The 24,658-nt window shown below is 39.7% G+C and overlaps 1 protein-coding gene across 1 annotated transcript; it reads right to left on the bottom strand.

The window, feature by feature from the left end:
* Positions 1-3,538: 3,538 nt before the first annotated feature.
* Positions 3,539-23,111, bottom strand: LOC121610764 (dysbindin-A-like). Its single transcript, XM_041943031.1, has 10 exons — positions 22,641-23,111; positions 20,582-20,635; positions 20,283-20,330; positions 20,086-20,146; positions 19,293-19,425; positions 16,619-16,751; positions 14,167-14,189; positions 13,504-13,650; positions 6,254-6,382; positions 3,539-4,693 (listed from the first exon to the last, which is right to left on the bottom strand). Exons 1-10 carry the CDS (start codon positions 22,694-22,696, stop codon positions 4,434-4,436), a joined length of 1,044 nt encoding a protein of 347 aa, XP_041798965.1. The 5' UTR covers positions 22,697-23,111; the 3' UTR covers positions 3,539-4,433.
* Between the last annotated feature and the right edge of the window lie 1,547 nt (positions 23,112-24,658).

Genomic DNA, 24,658 nt, shown 5'->3' on the forward strand with positions numbered 1-24,658 from the left:
TTGAATCTAACAAAGTCCAAAGTCTAACCAAAAATCCAAAACTCAAAGAAACTAAGAAAAGCACTTACATGGGTAGATGGGCATAAGACAGGGAGCGAAGACAACACTGGGAAACACTGAACAAACACTTACAAAGAACGCGGCATGGCTCATGGACAAAGGTTACACTAAAAAAAACACTTACAAGTAACGTGGCTTAGCTAAAGACTATGACAACACAAAAGAAACACTTTAATGGAGCTTTGCAAACGAACACTGACAACACGAGAAGACGCTGGACAAACACTTGGCATGGCATGGGAACAGAGACACTTACATGGAACGCAACATGGACAACAACAGAGACAACACCAGGAAAAACACTCACAAGGTATATGGCATAACAAGGAATCACAGACAACAACCTGACGAAGACTGAGGTGAAGACACAGGCTTAAATACACAAGGGAGGGCAACTAATGACACACAGGTGAAATAAAACAGACAACTACAAAGGCGGGAAAACACAGGAAGTGAAGCAAAAGAAGACACATAACTTTGAACCTTCAAAATAAAACAGGACGTGACAGCACGGATCATGACACCTGCCTGAAGGCTGGTGCTGTCGTTACTACAGTCCTGGTGATGTGACATTTAACTATTGTTTGAAAATTAATTATGTTAAACTTCTTTTTGTTTGGAACACGTTCTCTTGCCCTGGTGTTTTTTGAGTACAGATGATGGTGAGATTGATGGAATTGGAAGGTCATTTATAACTTTGACCAGTGCTGTCTCTCTGCTATGATGTGCTCTAAATCCTGACTGAAAATCCTTAAACTATTGTTACGTAGAAAATCACACAACTACTTTCTCAAGGATTTTAGAAAGGGAAGTATAGATACAAGTTTAGTTGGGTTAAACCCCTGGATCAAACATAGGCTTTTTAAAAAGGGGTCGCTTCAGTCATAACTGAAGCTCCATCAGACAGATCTGCAAGACACATCTCTCACAAACTCTGACTTGGAGCTCTTTGTGGATGGCTCAGCCTCACATATTCCAGTTACAGGCAAGATACAAGCTTGCCTGTTGATGTTAAAAACTGATTTTGTTTTTAAAGAGTGCTGAAATCATGTAGGCCACTGTAAGCATAATGACGCCAGTGTACATGTTTACTTCCCTTTTTCCCCTTTTTGCATATTTACATGTCTTTGTGAGAGCTTCTAGCTCTCCTGCTTGTGCAGATAAATTGGAGGGGAGTGGTTCAGCTAGAACCGTTTCATGGTGTGTGACAACAGCACAGTCAAGTAACATGGGGGTTGCAATGAAAATTTCATTGACATGCTCAATGACAATAAAGACTCTTGAATCTTGAATCTTGAACATGTCGAAGTATCCTTGGGCAAGATACTGAACCCCAAGTTGCAGATGCTGTGCATTGGTGTGAGTGTGTTAATGCTCGTAATGAGCAAATTATTATGGCAGAGTATGGGAATACACACAAGTGAATTTATATCTTTGTAGACAAACTCTGCAGTTGTTATAAGACCTCATAACATAAAGTAGCATAAGAAAAAATAGGCGCACATTTAATAATTGGGCTCAGGAGATATTAAGATGTCATAAGGAGGGCCTGAAGTTGCTCTCAGTCCTTTCAGTTGTCCCAGTAAATATTATGAGCCTCTGCTGGGGGAGGGAAAAAGGGTGAAAAAACTAGCAAGGACATTTTGATGTATAAAAGCACTGCCCAATCCAATATCTCCTGATGAATTAAAAGACCAAGAAGAAATAAAGTTCACGCACATTCAAAACTTAATGGGAACTTGTTAAATATCCAATTTGTATATTATATATTGTGTTGATGTGTTAATGCTCACACACCAATGTAGCACATTGGGAGTAATTTGAGGTTCAGTGTCTTGCCCAAGGCTGCCAAGGCCAGGGATCAAACCACCAACCTTCTGATAGGTGGACAACCACAAGTGTGACAGTATAAAGACAAGCTAGTGTGTTTAGGTTAGTTTGAAGGGACACAACTGCAGAGATGAAAATGCCATTACAGCTTGAAACATGCTAAACTGGATGAGCTGCAAGGACAAATGCTCCTTGATAAACAAGCAGCTTTCACAAGACCAAATTCTGTCCGAGACAATTTATGAAGTGATTTATGAAGGTGAGTGAGCTAATAACTAGGAACGTAAATACTCATTCAGTAGGAGAATTTGTGAATTTGTATTAAAATTTGTGAGTGCCTTGTTGCTGGTGTAGAGCTGCTATCATCAGACAAAGTAAAATTGTTCAGTTGTCTGGAATAATTCAGCAGTGAGTTACTACTTTAGGTAACTAGGTAGAGCTAGGTAGAAAAAATGTCTGCATTCCCTCCTTTCCTGTTTTGTCTGACTGAAGTCAAAATTAGTTTTCACTTCAGTCAGTGTTACCACATTAGTAGTGCTTTGTCTCAACTACAAACATTAAATGCTAAATCTTTTCAATTACAGATCATTAACCAAAAATGATTTGTTAGCCAAAGATCTGACATTAAGAAGAGCTCATTTGAGATGTGGCAGGAAAGGACACTGGCTGAGACACATACCAGATGGTCTGTAATAGCTCTGCTGTGTTTGACCATGCCACCAGCTGTTCATGTCAGAGCCAGTATGTAAGCAGCATGGGGTCTGTCTCAGAGCATGACGTATGTTGGCGCATGGCAGTCTGCAAGTGGTGTTGTTTGGGTGTATCCCATTTGGCTCAAAAATATCAAATAAGCAGGGCAGATTTGTGCACCCCAAATTACAAAAGTGAGGCAACCAGGAAACTGTAGATCAGACATCAGGGCTCTAGACATGAGTTCAGCCTCCCCATAGAACTTAACCATTTTTATATTATATGGACCTAGTCCACATCAATACTGAGCAGCTTTTCTTTGTAGTTTCAGTTCAGCAGCCATGCCTCAGGGGTGCCAAAACAAGCAAGCACATGTCCACTGCAACTTCTATTACTGTTAGCTATACTCTCATTATTATTAGATCAACAGTGCTGTGTTATGTTCACATACTATCTGCTATTAATATGTAAAAAACATCACATACATAAATATATTACATGTATATACAGTACAATGCCTTATGTACTTTATACAGCTACAAATCAATTAGAGCTCTCAATACTGTGATTGCTTTTCTGACCCCTCTTTGACTCTCAATCTCTCTCACCCAACCGGTCAAAGCAGATGGCCGCCCACCCAGAGCCTGGTTCTGCTCGAGGTTTCTGCCTCCTAAAAGGAAGTTTTTCCTCACCACTGTCACCAAGTGCTTGCTCATGAGGGAATTGTTGGGTCTCTGTAGATAAAGAGTTTGGTCTATATGGAAAGTGTCCTGAGACAACTTCAGTTGTGACTTGGTGCTATACAATAAAATTAAACAATTTCAGCACTGCAATCTTCATCTCTGGGATATGGAATTTGACTATTTCAGTTGTCATGCTGTCTGAACCACAAGCTTTCTTTGGCACACATACACACACATTCACTCACAAGATACACGCTCACACACAAAGCTGTCAGAACGTGTTTATTTTTTACTATTTGTGACTCTTGCTTTGTGTAAATCCTAGTCAAAAAAACAAAAAAACAAAACAAGACACACAAATATGATATAAAGACAGACTGATATTTTTATTGAATGGGTCAGACTTGGAAAACTAATTGTCATAGACTTTATACTAACAGTAATGTGTAAATCCAATACAATGCAGTCTCCATATATCTGTTATTGTCAACAAATCCCACGAAAAGACCAAAATCAACAATGGGTTGGTGTGGGTTTCAGTATTTTCTGACTTGCTTGTCCCATCTGTGGTAGACCATATCTGTAACTGCTGTCTACTTGGAAAGACTCACAATAAAGAGTAAAATAACTACCACCATGAACTTTCCAGGATTATAAATGTTGTTTCTCACAGCATTATAAACAGCTGTGCAATGTTATGAAAATGACTCCATCCCTTGCATCATTTTTAACACAGTGTTTAATGTATAAATGTCTCGTCATCAATAATTTTAAATAGTTTATGACACCAATGGAGCTCCACGGCACAGATGAATAAGCTTTTATCAGGCTTTGGATATACAGACAATACTTTCATTGCTGATTTTCATGGGATTTGCCTCCAATAGCAAAAATAAAGAATACTGCCAGCCTACCATTTAAGAATTGTTGACTGCCAGCTTGGAGATCTGTCAGAAGTGGTGAAACGTTGATTTGAGAAGGTTTTTTATCATTGACCATGGGCTATTTGATTTCTTTTAGGTAAATCGAGAATCAACAATGTCTTAGTTAACATTGACTTCATTATGGCTGGAGGTGAGGGCTGTGTCAATTCAAAGCATGGGAGCACCAGAGGGGTGTTTGGGCAAGAGTAGTTAGTGTTTCAGGAGTTTCAATGGCCTGGTTGCTAGGTTACCCAGGGGGCAGGTCCCCTATCAGTTCATGCTCATCACAGCCCCTCTCTGTGTCAACATCCTGCAGGCCAGCCAATGGCATATCCGTTTGAATGCCCTCCTCGTCTGACTGCACCAAAGGGTCATCATTTTCCTCACTGGCCGCTTCTGCTTCTTGCTCCCATTCTGCGTCTTGGTTGGACACTTTGTTGTTTGTGGGAGGGGTTTGGTTCATTTGGCTTCTCAAAGATTCATAAGAGCAGGACTCAAGGTCTGGACCTGTTTGAGAAGACAGCTGTTATTTCATGGAGAAACTAAAGCTTACTCTCAGTGGACTAGGATGATCTTGAGACCAAATATCATTTAGGAGTTCACCCAGTCTCATCAGAGTTTTGAATAGTGCCTTCACATGGGAGGTCAGCTATAGGCCTATTCGTTTCTCCAGGGGAAGTGTGGTGATTTTGATATTATATTGGATAGTCACTGATTTTCACTCCTGTTCAGAAAGCATATACTGTATGTGATTTGTCTCCCCAGTAATTATTGCAGATCTTCCCATAGTTTGTATCCCATCCAGATAGAAGTTTTGTATATTAGGTGAATTAGTGAATTTCTCCATTGTGAGATCAATAAAGTCTAATCTAATCTAAAATGACAAATTTACTAAGTGGCTGATGTACAAAGCAAAGCAAAGCATCTAGAGCAGGGGTGTCCAAACTATGGCCCGCGGGCCATCTGTGGCCTGCAGTCCATTTTTAATTGGCCCGCATGAAATTTTATAAATGGAATAGAACATGGCCCGCACCTGAAACTTTTGCCTGAGTGTATTGCACTTCTTAGTTTTAGCACCAGGGGGAGCTACTGTTGAACAAGGCAGCTACGCCACCAAAAAAGGACAATCACAGAACAAGTTTACCCCAGGTTACCAAACATGGCAGAACCAAAGAAATTCGAGGTAGAAGGCTCAAGGCAGCATCACTGCTCTCACTGAGTGCCCACCACTTTCTAATATGTGTGTTTTTTGTTAACACGCAGAGTACACAATGCTGTGCACAGCGCACACACTGTGCAAAATGAGCTGATCTCAACTGATGCAGATTCGATCACTCCTTGATCAAAGTGACATTTGTCCGAATTTTTGGCCCGAGTGGCATCGGATCAGCACCGCAGCTGGATGATGAGCGCCCTGACCGATTTAAATACCCAGCGCAGCTGATACTCACCAGAATAACTTACTAGAATTATATGCACTCCTGTCCAGTCCAGTTCAGTCTGTTAATTTTGATAATAGTTTCTAATGAATGTTAATAGGTGTGTTAATAGGCCTAATAACTTAAATAACAAGCTTGAAATTTACCCATCCCTGTTTATTGTTCTTTCTCTGTACTGTGGGGGATCACCATCCTGACTAAGAAGAAATCTGAGGCTGCTGTTCTGAGAATGAGCTGCCAACCCTTTTTCTGAATAAATTAATAAAAATCCATTTATCCATTTATGGATATCCATTTATTATCCATTTATGGAAAGCTGTGGTGAAGGCAGTTTTTCTGTAATCATATTCAACAATATAACATATTTGACCCACTTTTAATAGATTTTTCTAATTTTAATACACTAAAGGTGAGGCTATATATCTCACCTCTGGAAAGTGGCCCAGCCCCTCCTACATTTTTCAGTATGTGGCCCTCAGTGAAAAACATTTGGACACCCCTGATCTAGAGTCAGTGGCCAAAACAGCACATATCAGCCATTATTACTTCATAAGCCAGTAAAGCTGTGACTGTGTGTGCGTATTTCTTGAGTAGTCTTCAGGTTGTACAGTAACTGTATTGGCGTTACCTGAGGTCAGTGATGATCCAGTGCTGATGTCATCGCTAGTGGAGTTGAGGAAGTCATCAAAAGCCTCCTGGTCTGATATGTTAGTCACTGTCATCTCATCCAGAACACACACATCAGCTTCTGTTGGCTCTACACACACACACACACACACACACACACACACACACACACACACACACACACACACACACACACACACACACACACACACACACACACACACATACACACACATTACAATTTTCCTTTAGGCCAATAATTCTTGTTGATATAAGCTATAGCAAGAAGATGATGCTTCCTTCATTCTGGACCAGTTCCACATCTAAAAAATAACAACAAGCAGTACACTTAACCAATATTGGATGCATGCTAATTGTAATAGCACTTTGGAGCAGCTCTCAGAGCTGTGTATCCCACAATTCATCACGGCCTACTGTACAACACCAGTCAAGTGGTGGTAGTAATGAGCCTACAGGTCGTGACAAAGTTGACAAAACCATGTGCAAACATATATGTTTACAAGAGCAAACATATACAAATGCTCTCTTGTCGTCATATTCATAAAAAAATGTGCACGTAGTTGTGTTTAATAAATCTCACATTGTGAAATCAGCAGCACAGGCAAAAGCCTGATTTCCACTGCGACAGTAACACAGCTACAAACGGAGAATCACTTTCTGGACAATCTAATCAACTCATTACCTTTGTATGCTCCACTGGTTTTTATTGCTGTACTTTTTAATGCAAGGAATGTTAAGCAAGAAGCGTAATTTCAGCCAATCACACTGCACAAGTAGTGTAAATTATTTATTAATAACACACCTGTACCTGTAAAGTATCATTGACTCTAATGCTGTGTCTCAATCATCATTAACACTGAGTGTGATTTTAGTGTGATTGTGTGAGAAGATGTGGTTACAGTACTCATACAGAAACAGACATCACAATAAATGACAGAATGAAATAGGAGAAACAATGAAACATTGGAAACCACTAAAGTCATCAAGATGGCTGTTAGTGTGTGGACTTCTGTGCACAGAAGTCCACACACTCCCTCCAACCACAACCTACTCCACTGCCCCTGACCTCCACTCCTCACAGCCCCACGCATAGTGGAGGTCATATTCTCACCTCTCTTTGTTACCAGTGTAACTGCCCTCACCAATTGGATGACTCCTGCCCTCAAATGTAAGCTTCAAAGGCTGCAGGCCCTGATAGTGTTAGCCCTCGGGTGGTCAAAGCCTGTGTGCCCCAGCTATGTGGAGTGCTTCACCAGATCTTCACTGTGAGCCTGAGTCTTCAAAGGGACATTGTGCCTTGTTTCTGTGCCAAAGATGTTGCATCACAGTGGCCCCAAGGGCTACAGACAGGTGGCACTGACCTCCCACATAACGAAGACCCTGGAGAGGCTTGTCCTGGAGCACTATTGGACCCCCTCCAGTTCACCTACCAGGCCAGACTGGAAGTTGAGGACCTCATCATTTACCTGCTCAACTGCACCTATGCCGACCTTTACAGGCAGCGAGCACTGTAAGGCTCATGTTTTTTTTTTTTTTTTTTTTTTTTTACTTCAACAGTGCTTTTAACACCATCCAACTGGCTCTACTGGGTGAGAGGCTGACAGCAATGCAGGTGGATGCCTCCCTGGTGTCCTGGATTATCAACTACCTGACTGGCAGACCACAGTATGTGCACCTGCAACACTGCCTGTCAGACAGAGTGATCAGCAACAGACGGTGGGGGGATGTTTTTTGAGTCTGTGATGGCCAGTGCTCTCCTGTTTGCCCTTGTGTGCTGGGGCAGCAGGTTAAGGGTTGCAGACGCCAACATACTCACTTAAACAGATTCACACACACTCTGTGAAACCAAAATAACCCTGTTTCCAAAAAAAGTTGGCACACTGTGTCAATGTAAGTAGAAACAGAACGTGGTGATTTGCAAAACACTGAAACCCCACATTTAATTGAAAATTGCTAGACAGAAACTGAGAAATGTCATTGTTTTTGAAAATTGTGTCCTCATTTTGAATTTGATACCAGAAACATCTTTCAAAAAAAGTTGGGACAGGGTCATGTTTACCGCTCTGTTGCATCACCTTTTTTTTTTTAACGACACTGTTAGCATTTTGGAACTGAGGAGACCAATCGTTGTAATTTTTTAAAGTAGGATGTCTTCCCATTCTTGCTTGTACGATTTCAGCTTCACCACAGTTTGTTGTATTTCATGGTTCATAATGCAGTAGGACCTATAGATGCCAACATTTACCCAGTAATATAACTTTGCTCCACTGATTTGCCTGTCCACTCAGAGAGCGACATAAAATGACATAAAAATTAATGTTATTTTAAAAATCTGAAAGATTCAGGTCTTTTGAGAAAACATTCAGGGCCAAGAAGCCGCCCCCTAGCTACTAGCAAACTATACTAAGGTGTAAGGCGGAATAATGATATGCTTCTGAGTTCTTTAAGGGCTAGGGCAGGGGTCAGCAACCCGCGGCTCCGGAGCCGCATGTGGCTCTTTCATCCCTCTGATGCGGCTCCTGAAAATAATTAATGAGCATTTAATTAATTAATGAGCATTTATTTAAATGTATTTTATTTTAGTTTGTTCGTTTTGAAACAAACACCGTGCGCGCTCACAGATGACAGCTGATCCTGCGTAAAGATGCAGGTGACGGCGCACAGCGCTGATGTGCAGACGCTGTGCGCTGAGGTTCAGGAGCAGAAATCACATTTACCACGTTTGATTAATATTTTAATTGCCTATTATTTAACATATATTCATATTTTTTCGTTGTTCAGTGAAATAGTCATTTTATTATTCAGGTTGACAGCTGACTGCACGCGTCAGTAAAAGACTGACGGCACGCAGAGAGTGGACGGTATTTTTACCTTGCTGCCGGTGGAGAATTTAAGTTTGGTGTTTTTTTCATAAATGCAAGAAGCACTCCAATAGACATTGAGAATTTTACTTGAAAGTACCTTCAATGCAACGTCTTTTTGTCCGACTTCAAAATGTTGTTGTTGCATGCAGAAATGTCATTTTGTTTTCTCTGCAGTCGTTCAGTTATTTCATAAATGCAGCACATTATCGTTTGTTTGTACATAGTATAAAGGCAAAAAAAAAAAAAGGGTTTTGTGGCTCCCAGTGTTTTCTGTACTGTGGGAAACGGGTCCAAATGGCTCTTTAAATGGTAAAGGTTGCCGACCCCTGGGCTAGGGTGTTCAACAAAAGAAACATTGTTCGATTTGGGGAGCTGATTGGAGACGTTCCATTGGATACTCAATATACTCTTGATGATGAACTAGCATATCAGTCATTCATACCCTGGTTTACTCCAGGTGTCCACAAGCAACTCAATTGTTAGCTGCTGTAGTTAGCCAGGCCCCTACAGCCAATGTCTACTGACCAAGTGTAGCCTCTGCTCGTCGTCCCTCGGTGGTTCCTGAGCACCCGGGAAACCAGGTAAGCTGGGATGACTGTTCAAAGGAAGCGTAGCCCAAAGCCGAAGCCTACAGTTTCACTTCATAATTCTAACAGGTTATCCCCACTCAGCAACACACCTGCTGAGAAACCAACTTTGATTACTGTCAGCTCGAGTTTGAGAAATGTGAAGTTAGTGACACCAGTGACCATAGTCAAATGTTTTTCTGGAGTGGGTGACGTTGAATCAAATTTTAAACTGCTGGCTAAGGAACTGAAGTTATTGTACTTGGCCCTAAACAACTTAGAAACTCACTAATGATACAGCTACTCTGGCTGACATTGCCCTGTCCCACAGCACTACAGTAAATAAGTGGAACAAGTTATCTTTGATAAGGGTATGCCCTTTGACTCCCACAAATAAATAAATGAATAAAAACTTTTTTCTTTTCACCTACATAGCATTGTAAAAATCCTGTCTGAAAACGATGCAGAAAAACTAGTTCACTTGATAATTAATAGGTGAACTACTGGCTGCCCAAATAGGTTGTGAGATACTCTTCAGCTAATTCATGAAGTTGTGGCACATGTTCTGACAAAAGAGAAGAAGATAATATATAGAAGATAATATTTCTCCTATGTTAGCCTGTCTTCACTGGTTCCCTGTAAAATCTAGAATATAAATTAAAATCCTTCTCCCTACCTACAGAGCCTGATGGTGTCCCTAATGGTCTGGCACCCTTCTTGTAGAATTTACAGTTTGTTGTTCTTCCTGTCTATTAACACAAACACTGTGTTCATATTTATACTCATATTATGCACCTTTAGAAAGCCAAGATTATCATGAATCGACAACAGGAGACACAACAAAGTCCAAAAGCAGACAAACTGCACACATGGCATGGCAGTTCACATACATACAGCACAACTCCCCAAACTAACTCCCTTCATTTCTGATCCCCCCAGACTGCCTTTCAAAAATGATCATTTGTTATCCTTTGAGCCTATGTATGTCTCTTCTTTGTTGCAACCCTTGAGCCAGGGCTGTAACAAAATGGGTTCTCATCCGTTTTTCCTTTTTCTCTTTGATTTCAATGTCTAGTTCCCCTTTGGTGGTAAGTAGCGTGTTTCCACTTTTTGTTGCCTTTTTGATAAGTGGGGAGGCTAAAATTTATGACTAAATTGGTTGGTCAGTGGAGTTCCCCTGCACTGTGGTGACATGAGCAGACAGTGTGGCTATTTTGCTTGGGATTGACTGGCAAGTGCTAAAGCTCGGAGACACTAAGTGAGTTTTCTGTTATTACTGCTTTGTTTTTGTTTTTATGGAGAAGTTGTTTTCAGGAGAGAATGCTGTCTTGGTTCACCAGGTTTTTCGCTGCTGATTGCGGGGCACAGAATCAGGATGCTAAGTACAGGTTGTCTGGTGCACGGATGTAGTTTGTGTAATCTTATCTCCATTTAGGCCTAGGGAGTGTACCCTTTGGATCTTGTTTGGAATGGGTTTTTTGTTGTGTGGTGGTGAAAGAGGTAAGAGCAGCTGTCTTGGGGACACATCCATGGCTAAGAGGGGTGGCTAGCGCACTAGTTTCCTTATCGCGCCATTGGGCTCTAATGCATAAATACCCACCACAAGTAACCACCTGAAATCTAGGGTTCAGTTTAAGAGATTTGGGGTGGGCAGTTAGGGGAATTTGGGCTCGATTTTGATTTGATTTGATGATTTCGATTTTGAGGATAAATGCCTGGGACTCCCCACCAGTCAGTTAGAACTGAAGAAGCCTCTTGGATGAGAGGTGAAAGATCTTCTACAACCACAAGCAATTCAAGATGCCAGGGTCCAGGATCGGCGGGGACAGGTCGACTAAACTCAGGTGTGTACTTACTGCAGAGGTAAGGGGCACTGGAAAGCAGAATGTCCATTAAATAGAGCAAAGCCCAAAAGTCTGAATGGTGGTGCACATGTTAAGTTGGCCACTCTTGCTGCTCCACTGGAGTCACTATTAGGTCCTGCCTTGTCCTGTGTGCAAGTAGAGGTTAAATCAGACAGTGGGCTACTTGGACTCTTCAGCTTTGGTGCCTAGAGGCTTTGTGTCACTGATTAGTAGTGATGTGAAAGTGCAGCTAAAAATTCTGAGGGACATGGAATTCGTTTGTTCTGGGCTCTGTGTTGCCCTTTTCCAGAGAGGGGAATAGCACCAGCATATCAGAACAAAATATTGGAATATGAACGAGTTTCGCTGCAGATTATGCGTTATATAGAGGCTGCGCATGGATGCCCCGAGTACTCACATTATACGGATATACGCGCCGCTCCTCTGGGGCGTATTTAATGCTAGAAATAAGGTCCAGGTTGTAAAAAACTAAAGTTATCCTTTAAGTACTCCACCTTTTCATATATAGTGGTATTCTACATATATATTTATTACTGTGCAATAGTGCAAATGCTGTATTCATATTATCCATACCCACCATGTGCAATTTCAATTCATGTGCAATTTCTGTTAAAACTGTGAAACTATGTTACATACAATTTTTGGCAGTATTTTTGTGTTTGTGGCAATATACATTTTTTACATATTTTTTATATTTATTTTTATAAAATGTACACACACACACACACACACACACACACACACACATATAGTCAGCTTTTATTTTGTGTTTCTCTATTCCGTTGCTATTTTCTTACTGCTTTTGCCTGCTGCCTGGAACACCCGAATTTCCCTGGGTGGGGATTAATAAAGTCGCTCTCCACAGGCAGCAAGAGCCTACCTCTATGTGGACAGTGTGGATAGCAAGCGACAGCAGGAAATATTATAGATGAGAAGAGGAACAAGATGGTCGCCAAACATGCAGAGATGCTTATATTCATATGAAAACTATACCGTTGGTGCTTAAGAAGCAGCAGAGATAGGAATCATACTGATCTCTATCCCCTCTCTCTGTGCTGTGCACTTAATTACCCGTGATCTGTTAAATTCTGATAAAAATCTAGGGTTGACTGACTTCAAACAATACATTGACTGTGGCCTTTTTGCTGCAGTTTTTGTCATCTCTAAAGCTGGAATAAACTGAAAAAGGGCCTGTGTTTTGTTCTGTCTATTGGAATCGACTGTTGTTGCCTCAGTAAATATAATTGTTATACCCTGGTGGCTGCTCCAAATAATGAAGAGTAGGCTGCTATGGTTTAAGTTGTGTATAATGTTACATATGTTACCTACCAATAAATAGTTTTCCATTCATGATACTCATTCATGTCATCTCTTAATCTTATATTCAATATACAATTTTAATCATAGTTTAATTAACAAATAATGCAACACGATAAACAGAAGGCTTCAAATAGACCCAGTGATTGGTGATCAGCAGATGTTGCTTTGTGACTGTATTAACCATTTAACTAGTCATGCTCATTCATGTAGCATGATGGCAGAGAAAGAAAAGTGTGGGATTGAACACAGTAACATTTAATAGATAGTTGAATCATATGCCACACCATTATCTCAGAATGATCTGAGTCATCTGATATGAGATATTTTCAGTAAGATTAGAGGGTGATATGGCTACATCAGTAATGTTACTGTCTTCATTTGATTGGAGAGACCTTGATGTGTTGGCCTCACATTTGATCTATGGCTGTCTGTGATGGGAACTGGGACTTGGGTTACATGGATTGGAATGATCAAAGTTTAAGGACACATTAACATGTTGACACACTTTAGAATTACTTTTTGACATAATAGATGTACATTTAAATATTAAACAACTTTTAACTTAAAAATCTGTATTTCTACTGATAATTTTATTGACTAATAAAAGTGACTTACTTCTGTGTTGCAGGTATCCCGTGGACAGGTATTGCTTCATGTCTTGGTTAAAAGCTTCTTCATAGACTTTCTGTCGTTCTTTCAGTTTCTGCTGCATGGCCTGCTCCAGCTCTGCCACATTCTGAGCATGCTTAGAATTCAGTTCCACTACAAACAGACGACACATCATGTTTAGAATACCCTCTAGTCTCAATATTTCACATTATACCATTAACAGCAGTATCCGTCAGTGTGTCTGCTGCTCACATTTCAAATGACAAACAGCTTTACTATTATTCAGACCAATAAGATTTAAATCATTATTCCAGTCACTTATCACCAACTTGTTAAAGGCATAAGACATGAGAATGGAATAACAAACACACTACAACAACAAGTCAACTTAACTTTATTGATAACTACAGGGAAAAGGTTTTTCACATGTATGTGGGTGTCTTCCTAATGTAACTTCCTGCGGGAGCTAATGCTAAATAAAAGCATTTAAAAAACAAATGCCATATGTTTATGGTAATGTGCCAATGTGACAAATATGCAAAAACAGAGAAATTACAAAGGAGGCAAACAGATTTTCACAGCACTGTAGCAAGGTATAATAGGTAATGTTCAGTAATCACTAATGTGTATTGCACATCAGTAATGCCTAATGACTGCAGAGCAACTCACCTTCCAGTGCCTCCACCTCCCTCCTGTTACAAGACAAAGATCAGACAAGTCCTGATTAAAACCCAGCCATCATCAGACAAGTGAGCATGATGTCATTCTATTTCTCTGACTAAACAAACAGTATCATGTTCCCTTATTAAGCAGGGATGAAGAAACACTAAGCTAATGGTGATATCAAACAAAAAAACATCAAGACAGAATAAACCAAGACAAATGCATGTCATTAATACAAAATAAGATAGTATTAGTGATATCATGAGGTTAAAAACAGAAGAAAAGAGGCTGTAAATTGGATTTGGCATGTTTTTACAACCCTATTTCCAAAAAAAGTTGGGACACAGTGTAAAAAGTAAATAGAAACACAATGTGATGATTTGCCAAACATTGAAACCCCATATTTAATTGAAAATAGTACAAGGACAACATATCAAATCTGGAAACTGAGAACTTTGTTTTTTTGGAAAATGATATACACATTTAGAGTTTAATGGCAGCAACACGTTTAAATGGGACAGTGGCAAAAAAAAGACTGGAAAAGTAATGAAATCCAAAAAGAAAACACCTGGTGGAATATCTCACAATTAATTAGGTTAACCGATTATAAACATGACTGAGTATAAAAAGAGCATCCCAGAGAGCCTGAGTCTTTCTGAAGTAAAGATGGGGAAGGGTTCACCACTCTGCACTGGCAAATAGTGCAACAGTTTAAGAACTATGTTTCTCAATGTAAAACTGCAAAGAATTTGGGGATTTCATCGTCTACAGTACATAATGTCATCAAAAGATCTGAATCTGAAGAAATCAAAGGAAAAGGCCGAAAACCAATATTTGATGGACATGATCTTCAGGCCCTCAGACGGCACTGCATTTAAAACAGATACACCTCTGTAGTGCACGGGCTCAGAAACACTTGCAGGAACCATTGTCTGTGAACACGGTTCATCCCTACATCCACAAATACAAGTTGAAACTCTACCATGCAAAGAGGAAATTCTGAACTCTCTGGTGCAGAGTTCATTTAAGATTGACTGAGGCGAAGTGGAAAATTGTCCTGTTGTCTGGCTCCATAGTAAAAGAGTCAGGGTGCTAAACTTGCTTGCCTGCAGTCCCGACTTGTTACCCATTGAGCATTTTTGGCACATGAAATGCTGTGCAGCTGAAATCATACATCAAGAATGAGAAAATTGTGTCCCAACTTTTTTGAAAGGTGTTGCTGGCATCAGATTCAAAATAAGGACATTATTTTCAAAAGCAATTTTTTTTGCATGTGTGGTTGTGAGCGTGTAACAGTAGATTTAAGAAAGAGAAAGAAAATAATGTTGGAAGGGGTGGCAGTAGAGGAAGACGAGCATGATCCAGCCCACCTCTTGGCAAAAGACCTTAGACAGTGGGGATGTTGCTTCCTTGGACTGCTAACTGACCCCTAGGAGGCAAGTTCCTACAAGTTCAGACTCACCACTCTTCCCTCATTGGGCGCTAGTTGCTTTTGTTTGTCTGTCAGTTTTATATTTTTTCCCCTTTTTTCTTATGTGGGTCAGCAGTTTGTGGTGTTTCTGCATTCTGCGTTATACTAACAGGTGTTTTTATTATTTCGGTCACCTCATTTAAATCAATGAGGCTCGCCTACACAATAGAAACATCTGTGTATAATGCAGTACAGCACCACAATAAATCTTACAAACTCGTTGTGATCCAGCATATCCAAACCTCAGCTGCAGGCTGTTGTGACAACACCAGAGGCTTTGCTGTTAAACCTTCCTCCTGTATGCAGACTCATCATTGTCTCTGATGAGGCTCATAACCATTGTGTCTTCTACAAATGTGGCCATTTCCTGAAAGACCTGAATGGGGCACAATTCTGCACGATAATCTTTAACGTGGTCACATTAACACTTTTTGACTGATTTATTTTCTTTGTCTTATAAACCATAGCCCATTACTTTGTTGATGATGATTCACTCTAGCCCGCTGATGTAACACAATAAAGGACTTGTGGATACATTGTAACAGGAAAAAAAGGTAAAGCTTGGTATTGACACAGTGTCACTTGACATTTTTTGATATTCACTGAAATCAAGCAGTAATGGGGGGGATGTTACTGCAAAGTGGCTACAAATTCTAAAACATGGATGCTGGTCTGTCAGCACCACAGATCTATACAATCACAAGAGCTTTAAGGAGGGCACCCAAGAGTAGTGTTACCAATTTAACCAAATGTGAAAATGGTCACAATCTCCCCTTCTGTTCCAGAGTTATGGCACTGAATAATAAGCTCTGCAGATCATTATGCACACACACATGGATGGATGGACAACCTGAAAATATGCTTGCAGCCACAGCTGTTGCTATTGAGGTCAATGATGAGCTCCACTCATGCATCTATTGTAATATCTCGCACTTAAAAAATAATTGAAAACAATCTACTAATAATAAGTGACTTGCATCTCCATACCTCTTCTTTTTCTTGTAGACGTCTAGTTCATTGAAATGATGTTGTTTAGTTGTCTGTTGTTCACACTGACAACACAGAGTCTCCAGGAATACCAGTCTGCTCTCCATCTCTTCAAAGTCACCTTCCAAATGTGCTGGAGACAAAAAAGACACACACGAAACTGTGATAACTCATACTACAGTAAGTTTTACACAATAAGCCAAGACTTTATTCATCCCCAGCCAGGGAAATGTCAGTGTTACAGGCAGCAGGCAATAGAAGAAGGAATGACAACAGAATAGAAAAATACAAAATAAAAGTTGACTATATAAATGTACATTTCATAAAAGAACTATAAGAAATATGAAAGAAAAAATATATATTGCCACAAAAGAACCTTAAAAAAAATATTGCCCTAAAAAACATATACTGCCAAAAATTTGACGAGAATTTCAGTTTTAACATAAGTTGCACATGGACCGAAACTGCACATGGTGGGCATGGATAAGTGTAGTCCAGTGTTTACTCTATTGAACAGTTATAAATATATATGTGTTACAGTAGGAAAAAAAAACTGCATATACACATTGCTGGGTATGGATAATATAAAATAATATAAATTTGCACTATTGCACAGTAGTAAATATATATGTCGAATACCACTATATCAGCATTTTTTAATTTCTGTAACTAACATTCATATCCACTTCACACATTAGGCAGCTGTGCAGAGGTGAGAAAGGAGCCATCTCTGTCTCTAGCTTTCTTTTTTGGTTCTCCGCACAACTGTTTCTGTTTACTTTTCACTTTATGTGAACGACTTACTTTAAATTATTTTTTAAAATCAATCACTGTAAGTGGGAAAACACAGTTAATCTATGGGGCTTTTATTTAGAAAAAATAGCCTAATTCTGAGCTCCCTGTAAATATACACTGTCTTTCTGTGTCTTTTACTTTGAAAAACAAGGGCCATCCCTAGTTTCCTGTTCTCGAATGGAACAACTATTGTCCTTGAAGACATGAACATTTTGATATTTGAATTGTTTCTGTAGCTGTAAGAACACAGAAGTATTTAGCAGCAAGCTAAGAATTAAAATACATTGTTAGAAAGGCTGGAAGCTAAACAAAGCTGGAAGTTGAAATGAATTGTCAGAAAAGGCTGAAAGAAGAAATGCTTTGTATTAACATCAAACAAATGAACTCAAATATTTGAAATCATTTGCTAGAATTGGAAGCTGAACTACATTACCTAAAGAAGCTGTGATCTTAAGTGCATAGCGTAAAAGGTAGAAAAAAGTTGAATAGAAATATACATATCGCACATTCACAGTGTGTAACTGTATCACATGCTTAGTCACTGAGCAAGAAGTAGAGAGAGCATTCAAAAACCCTAGGTGGTAACAGCTGCCAAAAAGAGCTCAGTATCAATCCACATCAATTGTGGCAGACGAAGACAAACATACAAACACACAAAGCTAAATAGAAGCACAAATGTCCTCATGTATGAGTACGTGTCAGTGTGTATGTGTTCGTGCATGTTCATGTGTTGCATGTCAGTAACAATCCCCACAAAGATAGCTGAGACTACACACAAATTTCAACCAAATTTCAAGAATGCAGAAAATTTTGATGTCTGAATCCTGTTTCCACATTGAATTATGTGGAAGGATTTCACTGTTTAAAATGACGTAATAATAACAATAATAATAATAATACATTTAAAATGTAGGATAACAATAGTGTCCTGAATCAGCATTCACACTAATAAAGAATTCCGTCTGTAGAAGAACAAATTGTGTGAATGTGTCTAGCATTCACACCGATAAAGTCTAGAAGAACAACTGCATCAATACTGAATCAGCATTCACACTATTAAAGGGCTGAGGCAACAACAGAGCTAGAACAAAGCTCTTCCCAGATTCCCGTCATCCTTTGCATGCAAATTCAAGCACTGCTAAAAATAAATGAGAAAATGATGGATGAACGTGGCGATAACGAAAAATAAACTGAGGATGCTACATTGACTTTTAGAGCTGATGTGTGGCAGCATTTCAGTTTCCCATTTCAAGAACTTACAATGGCGAAAAGGAAACTTGCAAATATTGCCAGACAATGGTCAACTACACTACAGGAACCGCAAACATAAGAAACCATTTGTCACATCGCCACCCACAAAAACTCAAACCACAAAAACAGCATACAGTAGGGAAAAAGGCTTGCATAGACTTTAAACCTTTGCCTCACAAGCAGGTTTAAACGTTGGCCACGCCAGCCATCTGCTTGGTCGAGTGAGGCGTGTAGCAGCGTTTTTTACTGCTGTGCTGACCACCAAACAGAGACTGTTAAACCCACCAGTACTGATGGTTCAATCATTCATTGCCAAGGACAATTCATGCCAAAATGAAATGGTGTAGAGTTGAACATTGCCCTCTATGTGGTTTTCTGTCCACTAAAGGAAGCTGATGGTATTCCTTCCACCATATTCTCCTTTCATGAATCCAGCTAAGGAATTCTTTTCTGCCTGCAGGTGGAAGGTGGGTGAGTTATACCCTTTTGCGGGTGAGATATGGTGTTTGAGAAACACTATCTCAAGAAATGAGCCGAGGCAATTGAGATACTGATACTGGTACCATGTGTTATTGTTGGCGGTGGTGCTGGCTGGCTCTATTGGGCAGTAATGCAACAGACTTCATACCTATGTTAGAAGTGATGGCATCAAGTTCACTGATAAAGGCTGACAAGCTTTGCAGTTGTTCTTGTAGTTGTGTCAGAGCTGTTCTTCTTCTCTCCCAGTGTGCTGAGAGCATGACTATGTCCCCATCTACAGCCTGACAAACACACAGAAGGGCAGTTAAAACGGAGCAGAGAGGACAGCTGCAGGAATTATAAGCTGTAACAACACAATCACGAGTAACAAACTCACTCTCTCAAACTCCATTGACAATATGAGTGACAAGTTTTTTAAAATGAATATTGAACATTCCCAATTTTCTCAAGATCCATGGTGAGGTCTTCATGACTTGTGTTATCTTTGTGAGAGTCCAAAGCCCAGACATATTCCGTTTACAATGACACAAAAACATAGAAAAACAGGAGATCCTCAAGATAGAATAGCAATTTTGCTTAAACAATTTTTTTTAAATGGCTGGCAATACAATTTATGTAGATTGGACAATTAATCCTTTCAGCTCTAACTTATTCGCTAAAAAAATGTGTCTGTTTCAAATATTAACATTTGAATATAAAACCAAGTTTCTCCATTACTCCACTGTAGCCAACGGAAAGCCAACACTGGTGTCTGACAGTGTTCTGTGAACATTCTTTGTGTTTTTTCACATTTTGTTTGCTGAAAACATCTACATATTCAAGCATCCATTTACACAGGTTCACCACCGACCCCAGGATGCACTCCTTGTATATTGCAAATCATTAATGGTTTGAAGTGATGTTGCGTGTCTAACAGCAGTGCAGAGAAATACTGAGCTTACCTCTGCAGCCTGAGCACATTCTTTTGTTCTTTTGTGGAGCGGAAACCAACTCTCCTCATACCTACAAAACCAAATTTCATATACATAAACACACCTTTTATCAAAGCTGTTTGTTACATGCTGTTAACTGACTCTGTGTGTGTGTGTGTGTGTGTGTGTGTGTGTGTGTGTGTGTGTGTGTGTGTGTGTGTAGACACCTGCTGAGGATTTCCAGTCCAGCACTGAAATAAGGAAGGCTTTCAAACCTGAAAACAAACAGGAGAATCACACAATGTTCCCGGGGAGGGGCAGCTGCATGATAATTGGTAGTCTGTTAGTGACTAAATAGACTAGTTTCACCAATATGGGAAACCAGCAGTGAATGAAGCTGTCAGGCTAAAGGAGGCTTGTTACCAGACAGGAATGCAGCTGCTGCAGTCATCAAAACAAAAACTGGAGTGGAATGAAGATTAGACGCTCACACGTGCACGCACACAAAACCATATGTTTTCTGCACCTTGGTCGCCTCTTGATTTTGGTGTCTCTTGACTTGTCTCCAAAGGTCTTGAAGCTGGAGGGAGGGGAGAAAGAGAGAAAGATAAATAAAGAAAAGCTGATGACTATCTCCATAGGCACAGTCATTCAAAAAATATTAAGCTTTCCAGCTCATGGAGTCCTTGGCAGAGCCATACTGAAGTCTCAGCTTTCACACCCGGCTGCAGTACAGCCTGTGCTGTAGTAGCTTTTGTTTAGGCATTAGGCATTACAGCAGCATGTAATAGACGAGGGAATAGAGAACTTCGAAAAAACGAAAAACAAAATAAAAAAGTGGACTATGTATATGTACATATTATACAAATATCTTCTAAAGAAGCTCAGCTTTCTTCCGTCATTGTCCAGTCCTGGTCAATTTCAGTCTACGCCAGCAAACCCGGTTGAGACTGCCTATTATCCTGGAGACAACAACAAACCTTCTCAGCCTCAGTGTCCAGGCAAAAAATAAATACATAAGTCGCAGTAAAATCTTCCAATCCTACGCACTGCCAAACAAAAAAGCAGAAGCACAGAAGTCTACTGGAAGTTACTTGGTAGACTGACACAATTTAATCCCATTAACAACAAAACTTGACAGCTTAATATAGATGTAACCATGCCAAAAACTCAAAGTCCAATAATACCTAGATAAAAAGTCTACAATACAATATTTAATGCAATATAAAAAACTTGAAAAATGCTCTTTATTAATAAATTAGTGTATACAGCATTTTTTATTCATATAAAATTTGTTGTTAACTGATAGTGCTTCTGCTTACCTTCTTTCATAAAATAAAAGTAGCCAGCCATGACCTAAGCATGAGCAAAAAATTGGCATGAACTGTCTTTGGCAATGAATGATAGAACCATCTACAATTTCACAACAAAAACAGTGCAGCAGTCAGTGGCAGTCCTTTCATGAAATAATTAAAAGAGCTGTTCCACCGGGTGACCACACCAATGATCTGTTTACCTACTGGTAGGTTCAACTGGTAGGTGGTGGTCACAGCTGTTGCAGTTGAACTGCAGTGAAAACATGCTGCTAGACGCCTCACTCGACCAAGACGGCTGGTGAGGCAAGGTTTTAAGTGTGTGCAAAACACTTTCTGTCTGGGGACAGTTCGTCCTCTCTCACCGCTATATCTATTATCTATCTACTATTTCGTGCATTATCTGTAACGACTAACATGATAATTGTTGTTATTCATCATGTGGAGCTCTCACTCCAAAACACCATTTCTAAACCTCAGCTATGTGGAGTCCAGTGTGTGATTGAAAAAGAGGAAACAGTTGTAGTATGCTATTGTATGAACATGAACTATTGTATGATATGTACCTTTGGACCACAGAGTGCCTAACTACAGAGACACGACTTGAATGCATCTTTGGACCAACACAGACTTTTCAGATGAATTTGTTTAAATACATACATGATACAGCAGCTATTAACAGGGTACATTGTAAACAGAGGCTTTTAAAATTCAAATTGCTGACATAACATGATATGAAGTCGATCATTTTTCTTTTTTCTTTGACATTATTGATACTTTTATTGTAGAAATGATGTGGCCTTAACGTTTTTCATGTATTTACTAGCCCCTGAGTGGTTAAAAGTTCGCTGGAAAAATGAGAAATCACATGATCGTCAGCTGAAAGCCATTAACAGCTAGGACCAGTAGATCAGGACGATAACAAACTGAATCTCAACGTAGCTAAGTTGAAAATTACATATAGCGAAGAACTCCTCAATTGCGGGGAGGGTAATATGACGACGTGTGCGCCACAAATGAACGTTAACTTGACAGCTATCCGCAAACACGAAGGCAGAATGAGGGCTGTCGTTAGCTGTAGCTGCTGCAGATGCTAATCAGAGCTCTGCAGGGGAATTTTCTCTACGTGCTATGCTCTACATCACAAGGTCTAACGCATACATCTAAACTACAATATAAGATTGACATAGCTAATCAGCTTTATACCTCCGGGGGAGGTTTGCCATAGTTAGCTAAAGCAGAGATTATCAGTATGTCAGAGAGTAGACCTACCCCGTTGTGAAATCCTGCTGGACCATGTGAAGTCTTTCTCTGAAGTTTTCAAACATGGTTCCTCTTCGTTTCGTTTTTCCGATCTGATCTATCTCATCTAACACCAGCTTTGACTGACTATCAACACTGACGAGTTAACGTTAACGTGCATAACCTACTGATTTGCTCTGCAGCCCTACACCTGTTCTCATGTCTTCTCTTTCGTCCTAAACCCAAGCTTCCTAAATTGCCGATCTTCTCCTCCGCGTCTACAGAAGCTGCTCTCTCCCACCCAGCAGGTTCGCCCAGTGCGGTAACACACAACACAGACGGTGGGTTTACACAGCTGGAGCAAAATAGTAAGGAGAAGGTCTGCCACAGAGAAGCCTGCCTGAAAGTCCACACTCGGGGATAAATCATTAACAGACTCACGTCATCTCCGCTCTCTACCACTGACTTTTTTAACAGTGATGGCGGATCGTGAAGCCTCTCAATCCCTTCGTCGTTTCCCGTTTTGTACGTCTTCGCCTCCTCCCCTCGCGTCTCAGTTCCTCCCACTGCGAGCGAGGACACAAGAGAGAGACAGGAGAGGGGGCGACTCGAGGCAACAGGCATTTAATAAAATGAGACATTCAATGAGCCATCACGTTTTAAGCCATTTCAATATGACATGTAGCACAACTCCATCACGTGTCCATTGTTTTATTATAGTTTTATGTAAATCTCTGTCAGAAGACCAGAACATTGTTCATGAGAGCATATAATTACTTTCAGTTAAATTCACAACATGACACAATGTGACAAGAATATACGGATGTCATACATTTTTTCAATTTAACAATCACACCTAAGAAAAGTACTATATAAATAGTTAAATGTATGTATGATAGTGATATATATTTATATATCATATGCACCCAAACACACTGTGTACATGCATCATCTTTATCTATTATCTATATCTTTATATATCTAGCTCTCTCATTCTCTCTCTCTCTCTATATATATACACATACACACACATACACACACACACATATATATAAATATATATATATATATATATATATAATGTATACACACACAAACACAATACTATACTACTGCATCAGTACATTTATGAAACCTTGGAGAGCCCAACTGTGCCAACTGTGACCAAGAAAAATTCCCCATCGACTGGAAGATGGAGGTATGACACGATACAGCTTAAAAAAAAATCAGAACCAATGTGCTGACTGAAATACTTTGATATCATGGATATAGCATCAATGACCCCTGGATTACAGATTTAGTCCTTCTGCATTCAAACACATGCAAAATGTTGAGGAATGTTGTGCAGCATTTGATACCATTGACCATGACATTTTAATCAATCTTCTTGAACAGTTTGTAGGACTTTCTGACTGTGTTAACATTTCCCCATGAACAAACACTTGACAGCAGTAGCAAGGTAAATGTAATGTAAAACTCCCCTTCAATTGAAAGCAAAATTTGAGCGGCTGCCCAGAGGTATTTTTGAATGGGCATTGTTTTCTTTTGTATGTAGCCTACTTTTGGAGGTGCAATTTCTTTTTGAGGACTTAAATAATAAAGTATAGATGCGTTATATAATAATTTCATGGAGTCACTCTGTTGTGTTTTGATTGCTAGGACTATTTATCCCCCACTTGGGCCACCCCTGTCAAAAAGTCTCAGCACATGACTGCAAATAAATATATTTGGTAGTTCTATCACGTGTTTACAACTCATGTCCATGATATATCCATTCATCTCCATAGAGTCCATAACAATCCCCACAACTGCTAGGGCCATGTTTTTACAGGAAAAGCATGGAAAACAGGAAAGGAAAGCCATGCCTCCTACTACGTAGTCTGTAGAGGTCTGTCTTCAATTAAAATCAACACATCATTGCTGAATTTTCAATCGATTTTGATGTAAACTGATGTAAATTGGCTGCCATGATGTAATTCTGTTTCGAAATAAAAAATATTTAAATTAAAAAAACACATTACAATATTGTCTTTGTAATTAGGCCTACA

This window comes from Chelmon rostratus, chromosome 8 (genome assembly GCF_017976325.1).
Source record: "Chelmon rostratus isolate fCheRos1 chromosome 8, fCheRos1.pri, whole genome shotgun sequence".
Classification (NCBI taxonomy): domain Eukaryota; kingdom Metazoa; phylum Chordata; class Actinopteri; order Chaetodontiformes; family Chaetodontidae; genus Chelmon; species Chelmon rostratus.

Coding starts and splice junctions, on each gene's coding strand:
- LOC121610764 (XM_041943031.1), bottom strand. CDS start 22,696: ATGTTTGAAAACTTCAGAGAAAGACTTCACATGGTCCAGCAGGATTTC. Junction 20,636..22,640: donor CAGCAGGATTTCACAACGGG/GTAGGTCTACTC, acceptor CCCTCCCTCCAG/CTTCAAGACCTTTGGAGACA. Junction 6,383..13,503: donor GGGATACCTGCAACACAGAA/GTAAGTCACTTT, acceptor GTGTGTGTGTAG/AGCCAACAGAAGCTGATGTG.